The following is a 17,784-nucleotide window of genomic DNA, read 5'->3' as shown; positions in this document are numbered from 1 at the left end:
AAGGCAAAGCCACGGTTTGCTTCGAATGAAATTAAGCCTCCTTGCCTAATGGAAGTCACAGTCGGACATTAAAGGGGGAAAAAATGTTCAGAGCTAATATTGTGCAGAAAACCAGCTTAAAGAGTCAAAAGGTAAAAAGAAAGTAATTGCTACGAATTAATAAACCAAGGCTGAGTAACTCTGGGGCCATGAATGCCTAGAGAAGGAACAGCAACAATTAGGGCGAGTGCAGAAAAAGAAACACTACAAAAGAAAACAAAAACAAACAAAAAAGCAAAACCCAGGGAAAGGCAATAAAACCTAGAGGAGTATAAAATATAATTATTCAGTAAGCGGAGAATAAAATCCCAGCTGACTGCCTTCCCATCCAGTAACTCTTCCCCAAGTGACCAAGTCCAGTCCCCAGGAGACATGGACAGAACAGACCTCGTTAGCTAGGGGGCCCATCCAGATTGTTCATCTTTCTAGAGAATGCCAGTTAGCACCAGTTTCACTACCAGGATGGCCGGAGGCCAACAGTGGGGAGATGAAGTCCCTCTGTGCTGAGTGATTTTGACTGCCAAGGTGGCGAAGCATTAACCCTTTCTGGAATGCTTTTCCTGAGGACTTTTGAGTCAAAGGGTCCCGTGTCCAAATTTGGAGGAAGTTTTTTTTCTTCTTCTTTGAGATGGAGTGAAGTGGGGGGTCGGGTGTGGGGTAAGAAGGTGTCTTGCTATGTAGTTCAGTCTGACCTTAAACTTCTGGCAATGCTCCTGCCTCAGCTACCCAAGGGTGGGATTATAAGCACATACTACCTCCCCTGACTTAATGTCCAGTGTTCAGATGTTCAGAAGTCCTCTGTATTCACAAGGTCTCCAGGCTTAGCTCAAAAATATACAGGGAGAAAGATTTCCTATGCAGAGTACACAGAGCCTTTCCTTTGCCGTTGGTGGGGCAGTGTAACATTAGCATGGTATTTGCATTGGTTTAGCTATTATTATAAGTAATCTAGAGACGTGCAAGGGTTCTATGCGAACACTAGCTAGGTCATTTCATATTAGAGGCTGGAGTATCTGGGAGATGGGATGTGAGGGATTAGCTGGTAGTCAAATGGCTCTTTGTGGAGCTATGCTGCGGTGTCCAGGACATCACAGAATTGACAGGGGCCACAGAAATATACACTGCCATGAACCCTAATGTCAGCCACAGCCTTTGGTTAATGCTGATGTCTGCACACAAGTTCCCCAACTAAAACATGGGCGCCATGGGTACCCCAGATCTGTAAGAAGACAGAACAGGTGAGGGGAGAGAGGAAGGGAAGGAAAGGGAAGGGCAGGGGAGGGGAGGGAGAGGAGGACAGGTGAGGGGACAGAGGGAAGGGAAGGGAAGGTGAATGGAGATTTTGGAGTGTCTGTGCAATTTTTCTATAAACTAAGTCAACAATCTTCTCAAAGTAGCCTTTATGCTTGTGTGTTAAGAACATGCTAGTCCTCCCTCAGGTGTTCCCTGAGGCACACCCTCCATTACCTGACATTATTATCCAAGTCGCTTCTGAACAATGGGCCACTCAAATACTGTCCAGCTGTTCAGCCATGACCACAGAGGCCACAAATGATCCTGAGAAATCACAGAATCAAGGCGTATCCTTGAGCATAAAAAGGGGGGTGGGGAATTTATTCATAAGGTTTTGTGTGTGTGTGTGTGTGTCATAATACACCTTTTAAAAATTACCGCCATTGTCCAGAAAAACCCAGCTCCATCAGACTCCTATGGCCCAAATGCAAGCGTGGCCCCTCATCTAGACCCATCACAAGATTGGAATGCCTGGCTGTGTTATATGCCAGCTTCACCCCGTGGGAAGAGAGGCTCCAGCAGCAGACAGGTAAAGGATGGCTTGGTTACGTGTTAGTGATCCTCGACTGGAATCATCGTTTTTTTTTAACCAGAGGGAAATGAGGGACCTTTCTCCACCTTACAACATTAATAAAACATAAACAGGTTCATTTCCTCATGGCCGGCGAGCCTGAAGCCCGGAGCTAGCTCACGGAAGTCACTTTTTCTGGGCTACAGGACTTCGAAGAGGAGGAAGGCTTATTTCAATTAATGTGTCCTCAGGCTCAGCCGTGTTGCCACAAACGTCTGTCGAACAGAGTGCCACTGGGTATGTGCCACATTGTTTTGTCCGTCACCTTTGATGGACACCTCGGCAGTGCAGGTGACTGACTGCTCATTATTTTTCCTGTGGATACGTAACCACGGGGAGTGCGTTAAGTGAAATAAGCCGAACACGGGACGAGAAATACCATGAGTTCCCAGCCATTTGTGGATGCAAAAGAAGAGGAAGCTCTCTCTAAGAAGGAGGCAGAACAGTGGTTACCAGAATCTGGGAAGATGGGGAAGGAGGGCTGAGAGCAGTATAGGTAGAACGAGGCAGGATACAGTTGATGACAATCTAGTGTGGACTGAAAAAAAAAAAACAGCTAGAAGGCCAACTTTAGAATCTTCTCCCCACACGGAAATGATGTCTGAAATGATGGTTGCTAATTACCCCGATTTGACCTTCACTCACCGCATATACCTATCAAAGCATCACACCATTTAAAAGGAAAGAATCATCGAAACCTTTTGTACTAAGCAGGGTGGGAGTGCTTAGGAAAAACAAGATGGAGGCCGGAGCAGGCTGTTATACCAGGGGAAGCCAGAGATGGGTTTCCGGAACAGGGCTGGAGGGCAGCGGAGTCTTCAGAAGGACAAAGAGCAGTAATGAAAAGCTGCTGCCAAAGCTGCCATTTGTCAAGGCTCAGGGAAAGCCATGGAGGAGGCCTTCAGACAGACACAGACATAGGTGAACAAAAGGCCCTTGGACCCGTCTGCTGATTGGTCAGCTCCTAGGAGAAACAGTCACGGGCCATGCCTCATGCTGAAGTGAGTGTTTGGTGGGGTTCACAGAGATGCACACTGGACTCACAGGAAGCCTCACCTGCCAACGGGCCCTTTGTCCTAGGTCCTTCCCAAAGAATAAGCCATTCCTAACCATTAAAAGCTTACACCATAGCCAGGCGTGGTGGTGCACACCTTTAATCCCAGCACTTGGGAGGCAGAGGCAGGCAGATTTCTAGTTCAAGGCCAGCCTGGTCTACAAAGTGAGTTCCAGGACAGCCAGGGCTAGACAGAGAAACCCTGTCTCAAAAAAAAAAAAAAAAAAAGAAAGAAAGAAAGAGAGAGAGAGAGAGAAAGAGAGAGAGAGAGAGAGCTCACGCCAAGGTTCTTTTCCACCCACCTCAACTTTCCTGGGAATTTTTGATAAAGATAGTCACCTTGAATTCTGAAGGTCTGGCGATAAGGAACTGGACAGTGAAGTGTGACGGAGGAGAGAGCCAGAAAGGACTCCTGTTGTCATAGACATCTGGGTACTGATTGGATGCAGACAATAACACAGATCTCAAGAAACAAGGGGACACACGGGAGGGGTGCTGCGGAGGGCGAGCAGGTGTGGAGGTGAGCATGCATGTGGCCACTGTGTGCTGTGTGCCTTAGTAAGTGCACATACACATACATGACAGTATTCCATGTACGTATGTGTATGCCTGTGGAAGAAAACATGCATGCATGGGTACACATGCACACATGCACACACATATGTGTCTCATAGTATACAAAAGTGTGACTGCATCACATGCATGCATGTACATGAGATCGTGTACAAGGCCACACGGACAGAATAGATATGATTGCATGCATGCACATCTGTGTGTATGTGTGTGTGTTGTGTGTGTGTGAGAGAGAGAGAGAGAGACAGAGAGACAGAGATGCTTCCAGGATCCTGGGATAAGAAGAAAGGAAGATCTCGGTCCTGATGCTCAGCAGACTGAGCCTGTAACAAAGTTGAGGCCTACAGAGAGTGATAGAAATTCAGGAGAAAGGCCAGGAGCTACTCAGGGATGAGACCCTAAATGAAAGTGAAGAGTAGCAGTGCAAAGTGCTGACATGGCCACATTCAAGAGCAGTGAGGGGAACCCGAGACAGAAGAACACTGCCTCCCCAGAGCTGGGGGCTGAGCAGAAAGGCAACAAATGAGATGGTCTGGAAAATGAGTGAGGCGGGATTAAGCTCACATGCTTGCTCTCGCTGGCACACTTGCTGAGCAAGGCAGTCGAGCTCCTGAGCTTTTTATTCTTCCCTTAAAAGAAAACAAAAGACAAACAGCATCCTTCAGGGCTGGAGAGAGGATGGCTCAGAGGTGAAGAACACATGCCACTCTTGCAGAGGACCTTGATCCGTTCCCAGCACCCACGTGAGGAGCCTCACAACTGCCTGCAACTCCAAGAGACTCCTAGTCAAGGCCATTAGTGGAGTTGGAAATATGGCAGTCCTGAGGATGCTAGCGGTACCAGTTATAAAAACGGAAGCTGGAGTAGATAGTCACGTTGCAGATTCTAATATTACATGGGTCATTTTGAAGATTTGGGGACTATAAGCAGGGTTCCATGCCCAGCACATACCTACCTCCTTATCTATATACATATCTATACATACTACACACAAACACACACACTACATACATGCGTGTACACACACATATGCACACACACACTCATACACATGTGTATATACACACACACACACACACACACACATATGATAATGTGGAAGAGGGACAGCTCCAGAAAAGACAACGGATAAACAATTTGGCATGAATGATCAGTATGAAGGGCGTGACCCTCTCAAGCAAATGTCAGAGGGATGCAATCCAGTGGGTGAGGCTAGAGCAACTTCAGGAAGGTAAAGTCTGGGCAAGAAGGTTTGTCCTCTGGGCAGAGCCATGGGTGTATTTCAGTAATAAGCGGAGACTAAGAGTGAGGGAAGCTTCCAGCTCCCCAAGGCAACAGGCGCTTTGCAGTGAGCTGGAGTCTTCTTCTTGTGTTAGGTCTTACCTTTAAAAGCATGCCACTAAGACCAAGGGATTTGTAAACTTGATTATTTGCAAGACGGCATGGTGGTAAGACACAGGCCTTAAATGAGAATTTTATTTCCTCTAATAGTCCACAAGCAAGTTGCAAACCAAATTAAAAAATAATAATAACCAAGATAAAGTAAAAGAAGTCACACTAGGGCTGGGCATGTCAGCGCACACCTTTGATCCCAGCACTCGGGAGGCAGAAGCAGGTAGATTTCTGAGTTGGAGGCCAACCTGGTCTACAAAGTGAGTTCCAGGACAGCCAGGGCTATACACAGAAACCCTGTCTCGAAAAAAAAAAAAGAAAGAAAGAAAGAAAGAAAGAAAGAAAGAAAGAAAGAAAGAAAGAAAGGAAAGAAAGAAAGAAAGAAAGAAAGAAAGAAAGAAAGAAAGAAAGAAAGAAAGAAAGAAAAGAAAGAAAGAAAGAAAGAAAGAAAGAAAGAAAGAAAGAAAGAAAGAAAGAAAGAAAGAAAGAAAAGAAACTCCCACCTGAAATCCAGGGGAAACTGGAATATTCTAGAAAGAACTTGGGACTGCTCCCCTAAGAGTTCCACCCCAATGCAGAAAGCTGATCCTAGTTGAATTCATTCCATTTTCCTTCCCAGACCCCTGGGACAACATCCGTTATCTTAGAGCTCAGGTCTGATAGTCTGGACAGAAGACAGAGACCAGGCAAAAAGTACTGAACCGTGAGTGTAGGAAGCAGACAGTTGCTTTGCGTGTACAGAACCACGGTGCCTGACCTGAAGGGTTAACTTGAATTGGGAACAGAGAAAGATGGTGAGGGCAGCAACCAGCTAAGGACAGCGGTGGCCATGAGCAACCAGAGCTCATCACGGAGCAGGACTAACACTCCCTGCAAACTGAGCCCTATTGAGGTCAACTGACCGGATCCCACACACGTGATCCAATATCTTTATAGAGCAGACTGGCAAAGACGCAGGAAGTCTGAGCCCTCGCCCGTTGTAGGTTCTAAGCAATGGAGACAGTATAGAGAGTGGTGGTTTGGAGAATCTGAGCCCAGGCTGCTGAGCATATGTGTCAATCCACAGAGGGCATAGACTTCCAGTTTTGGCAAGATTGACCATTTGCAACTCTGTTTTTCAAATCCAGCACACACACACACACACACACACACACACACACACCCTCTGCTCCAGTCAGTAGCTGCAGACAAATATTTGCTTGTCACAGAAGGCCCTGGGATCCCCTGCAGTTCCTGGATGGGAACAGACAGAATTTCACCTCTCACCTGCCTACCCCTTTCCTTTGCTGAGAAACATCTCCTAAAAGTTAAAAGGATTTGCACAACCTGCCCAGGTGGTGCCTGCCTCTTGTCAGCCTCAGGAGAACAAAGAGCCTCTCTTTCCCACTGCCTTCCCCCTCAGTAGGGGGGACACCTCTCCCATTGATGAATGAGGAGGGTCAAGGTCCTGGGCAGGGAGGTGCTAACACTTGTCTAAGCACTGGCTGCAGCTCTCCTTTGATCATGGAGCCCTTTCTTCTGGTCCCGCAGGCAGGCCTGTGTCTTGTCTCTTCCTGCTTAGGGACAGCGGTGTGATACTACCCTGGAATGCAGTGTCTATAGACTTTGATTGTAATCTGTTACTTTGAATGACCAGTTGAGTCTCACAGGGTTCTTGAGGGTTCAAGTTAAGAGTCAAGCTCTGTTGGAACAGGCAAATTGTCTGATGCTGGCATCCTGCTGGGATAGCATTTTAGAGGCAGGTGAAGAAAACAATCCGGGGGTGGGACAATGTCTCAGAGGGTGAAGCTCAGTATAAGGACCCAGCCCGAATCTTCGGAAACCTGAGAGCTTAAAGCATCCTGCAACTCAAGAACCAAGAGCCCAGACTCTGCACCGCCAGCGGCATCCTTTGGAATGAGTTGCATGGTTCAATCTATTCGCTCACAAGTCTTTCCACCAGAGACTCCAAGCCTTCTCTGAAATGCTAACTTCTCTCGCTCGTTTGAAAACTCTAACCTCAGAATAATTTATGAGCTTTACTCCTCCACAAGCACATGAAAAAGAGAATTCTCCACCACTAGGGTAAAGGGGGGACCAAAGAAGTGACAGGCAAAAATATGCCGATGGCCCCTAAATAATAAAAACATTAAAAGTCGGTTCTGTGGAGTTTTCGAAAGCCACGACTTGAATAAAGGTCGCCTGTGAATATAGGATAAGGAATATTTTAATGGCTGTTTCAACAACCCATCCCCCACGTCCATGTAGGGTGACACATTCTAACATGACTTCCAGGGGCCTGAGGAAATAACTTAGTTAACTAGCATGCTTGCTAACATGCATGGGGATCTGAGTTCAGGCTCCCAATACCCACATAAAAGCCAGGCACAGAGGCGCATGTCTGTAATCACTGCAGAAGGAGAAGCAGAAGGCTGGACAGTCTAACCTCAGCAGTAACTTCAAGGCTGAGTGAGAGACTGCCTCAAAAATAAGATGGAAAGGCAACTGAAAAAGAGCCAGTGTCAACTCTGGCCTGTATATATGTGTGTCCCCAAAGGCACACACATGCTTACACATGCTCACAAATACATGTACATGCTCATACACACACACACATGCACACTCTCACACACATGCACAAACATGCACATGCTCACACACACACACACACAAACACATGCACACGCTCACACACACACACGCACATGCTCATATACACATGCTCTCACACACATACACATGCTCTCACACACACTTGCAGAAAGAAAAGCAAGCTATACTTGTATATCTTTCTGCTCTCTATTTTCCTAACTTTAAAAGACCGGAGCCCTCACCAGTATTGGATTATAAAGCTATTTCCAAGGAGAGAGAGGAAGAAAGAGAAAGCTACAGAGGAGAGTTTTTTTTAAAGCATCCTGTCTCTGCTATCAAAACATTATTAAATTCCTTCCTTTGACATTCTGACAGTAATTGCACTGAGGGATTGGATTTTGTTAAGACTGCTTTAGAGGGGCTGTTGAGAATTTCCTGCGGGGGAGACTCATGTGCACCTCACAGGACCTGCAGGAGTTTCCTGTGTTGTCCTCTGATCCTAAGAAGCTTGTCACTTGTCTTATTTTTTTTTGATAGCATGGAACCCTGGGAAAAAAACACCAAGTCCCATGCAACACTTGCACCCCCCTACAGCCCCCCTCTCAGGTTATATTTTCTGCTGTGACCCACAGAGTCTGTAACCCAAGCTGATTCAGTCATGATGTCTCTGCCCCTGTCAATCAAAAAAGGAGCCAGGCACCCTTCTGACCTCATTTCCTCATGTCAGCCAGGGGATGACACAGCGTCGGGACACACAAGCCAGAAAAAGTGTCACACACGGCAAAGTTACGAATCCCCTTCCTTACTGACCAAAACTGGAGAGTTCTAACAAGAATGGCTATCTGATAGTGTGTGACCAAGGCTGAGTGATCTACATGTATGGAGTAGAGTCTCACCTCAACAGGAAGTGATAAGACTGGATGGTGGTGAGCCCCAGCCTGCCCAGAAAAGCCTTAAGCAACAGGACATCTTTGCGGTAACCCTGGGTTACCACACAACAGAGACAGAGCAGGGCATCCCACAGAGCCCATCTCCCTGGAAGGACACCGCCCCGTGAACCTGGGAAGTGGAAGCACTAGAGTTTATTAAGTCCTTCGATGGTCAGAAAGGAATGGCTTTCAGGAACATAAGAGGTGGCATTCAAGATGCATGTTAAGCAAATCCGTGGTTCTGCAAAGACGAGACCCACTACCTCCTGGATAGAAGAAGTCTCTGGGGGTCAGCAGACATGGAAACACGTGGCCACAGAAAACTCACTGTGAGACTTGTCAGAACATTATTCACAATGGCCCCAAAGTGGAAGCAACCGAAATGTCCATTAGCAGATACAGAGAATAATAGACTGTGTTATATCCATACACTGAAATAGTACTTACCTGTGAAGAAGGAAGTAATACAAGCTCTAACATGGAGGGATCTGAAAAGCTATGCTGCGTAAGACGCCAGCAACAAAGAAACATGTATTTATGGCTCCATTGCTGAGAAATATCTAGAATAGGCAAATCCACAGAAGACAGGCAGAGGGAAGAAGGCCGAATGGCTGTCACAGGAACAAGGCTGCTGGGTGAGGAATAAGGACTAATCTAAAATGGGTGTAGGGATGGTTGCAGGGCTCTGAATATACTTAATACAAGTAAATTGTATGAGTTACACTGTGAACTTCGCAGCTCAGTTTTACAGTGTCTAAACGTGCGTTTAAAGGCACACGTGTGCATGTAAAAATATATACATACACATTTTACCTCTTGATTTTGCTTTTTAAAATGAAAGTTGAATGATCTTCAATTTTTCAACAACATAGTAATTACTTACAATTCCATAAAAATAAAAATAAATAAAACCAAGACAGTTATTAGAGAGGTTTTCTCTGTCTCTTGTTTTGTTTGGGTTTTTGTTTGTTTGTGTTTTGTTTTTCCTTTAGAGACAAGGTCTCACTATGTATTCCTGGTTGGCCTGGAACTCAGAATATGAACCAGGCTGGCCTCAATTCCCAGAGATCTACCTGCCTCTGCCTTCCATGTGGCACCACAACCAGCACTCTGTTAAAATTTTTTATTTATGTATATGAGTACGCTGTCACTATCTTCAGACACACACCAGAAGAGGGCATCAGATCCCGTTACAGATGGTTGTGAGTCACTATGTGGTTGCTGGGAATTGAACTCAGGACCTCTGGAAGAGCAGTCAGTGCTCTTAACCGCTGAGCCATCTCTCCAGCCCAAGGTTTTATATTTAATTATGCACCTACGTGTATGTATGGGAGACAATGCAGAGGATGTGTGCATGTGAGCTCCCTGTCTATAGAGGCTGTAGAGGGCATCAGGTCCTCCGGAGCTAAGGTTGCAGGCATTGTGAGCCAACCAATGTGGGTGCTGAGAACCAAACTTGGATATTCTGCCAGGGCCCACAAGCACTCAGTATTCTCTTGAAGAGAAAGGGGGAATGGGAATCTAGTTTTATTACAGAAACAGGAAGTGACACTAAGATAACTTCCTTTGGAAATGATAAGAACAGAGCTAACACTAGCCTGGCACTCACTCTGTACCAAGCACCTCTAGTGTTCTTGCCTACACTAGCTCACTAGAGAGACATGTACCTTCACTCCCATTTCACAGATGGAGAGACTGAGTGGAGTACAGAGGGGTGACGTGACATACCCAGGAACAAAGAATCATTATAGAGCAGAGGCAAGACCCAGGCCCAGGCGCTCTGGCTCTAGTTCAACTCTTTGGATCCCATCCAATTCACAAAACAACTCACAGAACAAAACCATGACATTGTAAATGGAGTTGCAATTGCTAAGCCTTGCTAGGGGTGTCTGCTCAGTACAGATTCGGGGGTCTGCGCATGCCTGGCTCTCACCTGTGAACCACCCCGGCACGGTGCAGGTGCTCCACCGCAGAGATGAGTTGTCGGATGTATCTGCGGGCTTCGGCTTCATCCAACCGTTTCTTTTCGTAGATCTTGTGCATGAGGTTGCCACCAGGACACAGCTCCATGACCAGGTAGTAGCTGTTCTCTGTCTCCAAGATGTCCAGGAGCTGTGTGATGTTGGGGTGTCGGATCATCTGCTGGATCTGCCCCTCTCGACGGAGGTTTTTGGTGACGTAGGTGTCTTTCTTGGCTCTTTTCTTATCGATGACCTTGATAGCTACCTAAGGTTGAAACAGAAAGTGTGGCTGTTATCAGACACCGTAGACAAAGGCCATTCCCCGGGGAGTCTCTAGAACTCTCGGGGATACAGAGCCCTTTCCCCACAGCAGGGGAGACCTGGGTCTGAAGCAACTTAGAAGCTGGGACTCACTGAGCTGCACAGCTCCTGCCTAAGAGGTGCAAGGCCGTGCCTTCCATCTCCACACCATGAATAAAATCAACGAGGTCCATCAGATAGCATCAAATGAAGAAACAAACAAACAGCAGAACATCAGAAGAAAAAAGTTCTTTACTAAAGAAGGAAAGTAAGATTAACTTAAGCAAACCTGAACCTGGACAACTCGTCAAACAGCTCTCCACAGGGAGGGTGCAGAGATGAGACACACACACCCCCAATTTCTTCTGGAAGTGAGGACTCTGCCACTTGTTCATGGAACCCGCTGCTTTCCTTCAGGTGACCCTGAGCCCCTTGCCCCCAACACACACACACACACACACACACTTCAGGAATGGCTACACTATACCCCCATCTTCAGTTCTAGGCAAAATTAGAGGGTCTAGGGAGGAACCACCCACAGATACAGCTCCCTGGACCTCAGCTCTGCTGCTCTGTGACCTGCGCAATCGGTGTCAGACTGTCTCCAGCCTCCAGTGGCGTCTCCTTGTCCTGGCACATCACCTTTCAATCCCCCACAAAGGTTCCACACGTCCTTGTCCTAAACATGGGAAGGGGCCAGGCAGAAAGGAGGATTCTATCCATGCATAGCTGCACTACCTTCAGCCCTCTCTTTTCCTTCAGAGAAGTCACCTCTTCCCCCTCCGGGTCCTGAGGGACACCTCCACTTCCCCCTCGGTTCCCCTCAGTGTGGCCAGCTGTAAACAGCATGGCAGTTCTTCCTCTGAGCTACGGACGCACTGCCTCCCTCGTGCTCAGAGCTGTCACCTCTGAAGGGTACTTCGGAACAGAGCTTGGAGCCCCTGAGTGCAGCAGACACCCAGGGGCCTCCCGGTCACTCTTCCGTACCTGGCGCAATTTCACATCAGGACAGCTCTACACATAACTGCAAGGTAAGTTCGTAAATAAATAGAAATGCTTTCGGTGAAAGGCTCAATAGTATCTTCTGGACATAGTTCCTGATAATTAAAACCTGAGACCTCACGAACATCAAGGTGGCTGTGGTTAAATGGAAACACTGTGGACTTCCGCACCTTCACCACACAGGAACCGCTCCTCGGAGGGTGACGGAATCTTAATGAGCCTGAGGGTGGAAATCATTTCACAATATCCACACCTATCAAAACACCACACGGCACACAATAAACACATACACACTGTGGCTGTCAATTCAACCTCAATTGAGCTACAAAGATACTATTAATAAGAAGAAAATGAGAAAAAGTACAAGCCAAAGACAAATTTAACTTAGCAAAACTCTGGCCGTTCACACACGGCCTGGCCTATGGCATCAATGTTCTTACAACTCCATGACCTTTGCCCAGGCCTCCCCTGAATTCAGTCTACACTCCACCTAGACACTGAGTGGAGGGGTTGTAGCCCTGGTTTACGGGTAAAATGTTTTGGGGTTCACTCACATTTTCTCATTGGCCCCACCATGAACTAACTAGGATACAGCCTGTCTCCAACGTGTGGTCAGAGATGGGTCTACAATATCCTAAGTCCTTCAGCCACCCTCCCTGTCGTTTATGTCCCTGAACCCTGACAGACCACTCAAGAGAAGGCTACAAAGAGCCACCCAACTCTCCTTCACATCCAGCACACAGAGGCTTGGTCAGATGTTAAGATGCTCATTGCCAATATAGGGTCTGTTCCCGCTGCACCTCACACTGCATTATAAACGGTAGTGGCTGTGAGGCTCCTGGCCATTGAGATGGCTGAAGAGGGCATAGCAGCTATGAAGCCCTGAGTCTAGTATGGCGTCCTGAGAACCAGCTTGCTCCTAATAGGAAACTCCATCCCCTTTAACCAGAGATGTGAAGGACAAACCAAGGGCCTTGGGGGAATCAACAAGAGGAAAGGAACACACCCTGCAGGAGGCTTGCTCAGCTCTTACCTCACAGTCACCTTCCTGTCCCATCCTTCCCTCCCAGGCCAGGACTTTCCTAACAGCCCACTGGAGCAGAAGTTACATCCTGGCTCTGGTTCATCTCAAACTCATTCTAGATATTAACATCATAGCTTCATCAAGTGTACTTTTCCTGACTCGTGTGTGCGTGTGCGTACGTGTGTGTGTGTGTGTGTGTGTGTGTGTGTAAATTGAGGACCTGGGTTCCTTCTCCAGAACCCTTGTGGGTAGGGTGGGGGTAGTCAGGCATGGTGGTGCATGCTTATAATCCCATTGATGGGGAAGCAGAGAGACAGATGGATTCCTGGGGCTCTCTGACTAGTCAGGCTTGCCTACGTGGCAAGTTCCGGGCAACTAAGAGACCTTGTCTCAAAACCCAAAGGGGATAAGATCTAACCATGGTCGGCTGTTGATCTCCATGCAGATATGCACATATGGGCATCCTATGCACACTCATCTATGTATGTACATATTCGTATGTCTGTTACATAGACAAACAGACAAATCTATCTTTGTGGGGATGGGAGGATGCTGAAAAGCCATAGCTGAGAGCTGCCTCTGATTGAGTCTGAGTGTTTTAAAGCCCTTTGGCAATGTAGTCTTGAAAATGCCACAAATAAACGGTAGTCTAAAAAGCTAGCAAAAAATATGACCTTAAAAAAAAACAACTGTGAGCTGGGCGTGGTGGCCCACGCCTTTAATCCCAGCACTTGGGGGGCAGAGGCAGGCGGATTTCTGAGTTGTAGGGCAGCCTGGTCTACCAAGTGAGTTCCAGGACAGCCAGAGCTATATAGAGAAACCCTGTCTCGAAAAAAAAAAGAAAGAAAAAGAAAAAAAACTGCACACAGTTACTGTTGAGATAATTTATTTCACTCATTAACTGCTGAATAATGACCATCCAAAGACACTAAGTGCCACTCCCTGAATCATATCAACGGGACTTTATTTTGGAAGAGACTCTGAGGACATGGTTAAGGGTCATGAGAAATCTGACCTGAGGTACCAGAGTGGGCCTACACACCCTACAAAGTGTTCTTTTGCAGTGGAGGCAGGGGGAAACTGGTGCGTGGCTCAGCAGAGAAGGACGGAAGGAGGTGGGTTTTAGAGAGATGGGGCCACAAGCCAAGGAACACGAGCAACTGCTAGAAACCAGGAGAGAGAGAGGAACAGAGGGGCCTCAGGAGAGACAGAGGACGGTCTTGCTGGTGCTTTGATAACAGACTGGTGGTGCTCGGGACTGAGACTTTGTTACAGCAGCAACAAGGGACGGTCTTGCTGGTGCTTTGAAATCAGACTGGCGGTGCCCGGAACTGAGACTTTGTTACAGCAGCAACAAGGCACTAATAACTTCCCAGGGGAGGGGGAGGGGGAGGGGAGGGGAGAGGGAGGGGGAGGGGAGGGGAGGGGGAGGGGAGAGGGAGGGGAGGGGGAGGGGGAGGTGCAGAAGGAGGGGGATGATACAAGCTTTCAGAGTACCTTTCCAGGCTCCACGGCCATCCATCCTCCTTGCCAGCCTCAGGCCAGGCTGCCTTCTACCTGCACCCAGCTCACTCCTGTCCTTCCTGCAGTCCCACCCTGACAGCTCATAGGATGCCCCACAGGCAAGGTCAGAGGTCAGCCTCTCAGGTGATTCTGAATTCCATCAAGTTGACAGCTAACACTCACCATTAACAGGCTCCTCTTTGTATCCTGGATCTATGTCCTGGTAAACCCAAGGTAGCCCCAAAACCTTAGATAGAAAATACACCGTGCCGGGCGTGGTGGCACGCGCCTTTAATCCCAGCACACGGGAGGCAGAGGCAGGTGGATTTCTGAGTTCGAGGCCAGCCTGGTCTACATAGTGAGTTCCAGGACAGCCAGGGCTACACAGAGAAACCCTGTCTCGAAAAAAACCATAAAAAAAAAAAAATACACAGCATGCACTCATACACCATCCCTCCTGGCTCAGGAGTACAGCATGCTGTCAAAACGAATGGTCATGTTCACCAAAGCTGGCCAGCAGGGGTACTGCACCACATACTGCCAGTGAAGGAAGCGACCCAAATGCAAAATGACCAGGTTCACTTTGTCAAATCATCCTAAATTGAACCAGTGTGAGTCAAAGAGTGTCTACACTTCCTAGCCCTCTCCAGCATTCTCAACTCCTTGGAAGGGGTCAAAAAGGCAACGGTATGACTCACAGCAGGGAGCACCTCAGATGACTCACAGCAGGGAGCACCTCAGATGACTCACTGCAGGGAGCACCGCAGGACTTCCCCTGGGACCATCCCTTCAGCCCCACCCTTGAGCTGCCTCACGGAGGTCCATGGTAAGGATAGTGTGTAAACTGGAGTCGCAAAGAATGGTGGTTCCTCTCCCAAGCCCTGGAACCTGTAAATGTTGTCTAATTAAGACAGGGGTCTTTACGAACATGATGACTCCATCTTGAGATGGGAAGGTTGCCAATGGAGTGAGTTCCAAAGACCATCACAGGTGGCCTTAGAGAATGAAAAAGATCAGACGAAGAAGGCGGCCACAAGAACAAGGAGACTGCGATTAGTTTGCCACCAGAGAGAACAAAGCCAAGCCAAGGGTCCCGGGAGGGACTGTGGTCCCATTGTTTTCTTGATTTAGAACCGACAAAGTTGACTTTGGACTTTGGATCTCAGATACTGGAGAACCATTGCCTGCTGTTTCAAGCCAAGTCAGCGGTAATCTGTTACAGTAACCCAAGGAAACTAACATCGTATATCACCAGCATATGATGTCTTATTCCCCATTCTAATCACCCAGCAGCCCTGTGAGAACATCCGGAAGGGCTAAAGCTATCTCGGGGAGAGAGGGTTGCCTATTGAGCTTCCTCTGCATCTTCAAAAAGACGGTCTTCTTTCCATTTTGCCTCCGCTGTGATAAGGCTTAAACGTGGGACGCCGTTCTGATTACCCACAACCATTTAATCAACTGTGTGTACAACAACTGAAGTGGGAACTGAACGGGGATTAAGAGAAAAGCAATCAGTGATCAATCCAGGGAGGCCGGGGTTTACTAGGATGGAAATTGGGAAATCTGCAGTGAAATGTCTCGGACACCCTTTCCATCCAGTAGAAGCCAACGTGGACACGGGTCTCTGCCTGAAAGAGAAAACTGTGTTAGGCAAGAGAGTTTTAGAGGGAAAAAAATATGTCTCCAAAAAGCTGTAAAATAAGCAGATTTAGCACCACGGGAGAGAGGTCACCAGTGTCCGAGACTATTGCTACAAAGCCACTGAGGGGTAGCGCTGTGACTCTGCTCCGTAGGAACTCCCAATGAGGGTGGGATGTGTGGTTTTTAGTTCTTCCATGTTGGGAGGTGTGGAGAAGGTTGAACAGGGAACAATCTAGGACCACATGTCTCCCTGAGAATATCAAGAGAACCACTTCTCTGAGATCATTGAGAGCAAGGATCTGAGTTGCAAAGGCTCTGAGAATTTTTCAAAAGTGTCTATTTGGGGTCTAGAGAGGTGTTTCTGTGATTAAGAGCACTGGCTGCCCTTCCGAGTCCCCAGGTTTGATTCTCAGCACCCACACAGTAGCACACAAACCCACCTGGGGCTACTCCAGTCCCAGAGACTAGGACACCACCTTCTGGCCTCTACAGGCACCAGGCATGCACGTGGTGCACAGGCATACCTGCAGGCCACACAGTCATACACATAAAATAAAATGTTAACGGTAAAAAAGGAATCTATGTTCAAAGGCCACCCCATATTCCCAGCTGCCGAGTGGCAGAGCCGTGTACAGGCCTAACGCACAGCGGCTGGAAGCAAATCTATTGCCTGGTTCTGCACTCTTAAGAAAGAGCGTGGCTTGGAAGACTGTAACTCCCCACCGCCCTTCCTCTTTCCCTGTCCAAACAAACCCAGAGTCAATGGCCGAAACCTCATTTAAACATCGAGATGAGCTCACTACAAAGAAGAGAAGTTCTTTGAGATTTAATTAATTAGTTAAAACAGGAAGACCTAAAGGAACACAAAAGGGCTTTTTGCCTTGCATGGAATGGGCCCTGTGGCTCTCCAGGACAAGACAGAAGGAAAGGACTCTCCTGGGTTCCATATACAGGAGAAAAGGGACCTGTGACAGAAAGGAACCCCAATGGCCTCGTCGTACATTTGGGGGATGGGGGTAATATATTAGTAATAAGATGATACGGAGCATCACATGTGGACACAGCAATCGTCCACAGCTCCCTAAGCCAGGTCCAGGTGTTTTGAATTCCCTGCAATGGTATTATTGCTTTTCAGTCCCAAGGCAGGGGACTACCAGCCTAGTCTCTCTCATCTTTAAATACTGACTTGGTTGAGACTGTCTACACGGGACCAGAGTTAATAGCATTTTCAAGTCATCCCTTTCTCCTGGATTCCGGACAGTCTCATCCTTCTGAAAGCCAGATCCACAATGATATGCCGACTCCCTAAATAGGAAACTCGGGTGTTAAATGAGTCTTCTGTGTGGCTGAAAGGAAAGTGGACTCCTTTCAACATCACAGAAGCATACACACACGTTACGCATTTCACAGTGGAGGCTGGGTTTCCAGGGTTCGCGCCTTCAAAGCACTTTTGTATTGTAATGTATAAAGGGTCTAACTGCTCAGGGAAGAGAGGCCCTAACAACTAGATTTCTTTTGAATGTGGAAATGAGCCCCCAAAAGCTTTCTGTTCGGAGCACTTTGGTTTCTTAATGGATATTATCTGCTAAACTGAAATTAATATTACATGCTTTAATGAACAGGCATTCAGCACGAACGCTCACTGGATACTGTTCCAGGTAACAACTATACGCTGTCACTGAGGCACGGCTTCTCAAGCTTGTGTGGAGGGAGAGGTTCGAATTATTTGCAGTGGTTTGAAATTACCAACTGTTATAAAATGAATTGTTCTTCCTTAAGTAAGTTGAGGCCATAGCTTCAGTGTGACTGTATTTGGAGACAGGGCTTTGAAAAAGGAAATTACAAGTAAAACCCCATCACAGGGGCGGGACGCTAACCAGTACATAGGAAAACAGAACAGAAGGTCAGGTTTTGTCTCTGTCTTAGTTACA

At 47.4% G+C, this 17,784-nt stretch overlaps 1 protein-coding gene across 1 annotated transcript in view; it reads right to left on the bottom strand.

The window, feature by feature from the left end:
• The window catches only part of Hunk (hormonally up-regulated Neu-associated kinase), a 112,659-nt gene that overhangs the window by 55,535 nt on the left and 39,340 nt on the right, over nt 1-17,784 (bottom strand). Inside the window, exon 2 of the mRNA XM_021184998.3 lies at nt 10,356-10,648. Within this exon, the coding sequence (XP_021040657.1) occupies nt 10,356-10,648 (293 nt within the window). The remainder of the gene's footprint in view (nt 1-10,355; nt 10,649-17,784) is intronic.

The sequence above is a fragment of the Mus caroli genome, unplaced genomic scaffold, assembly GCF_978045245.1.
Source record: "Mus caroli unplaced genomic scaffold, Mus_caroli_1 scaffold_17, whole genome shotgun sequence".
NCBI lineage: Eukaryota > Metazoa > Chordata > Mammalia > Rodentia > Muridae > Mus > Mus caroli.
The sequence above is the reverse complement of the archived record's forward strand: the minus strand, read 5'-3'. Positions and strand labels throughout refer to the sequence as shown.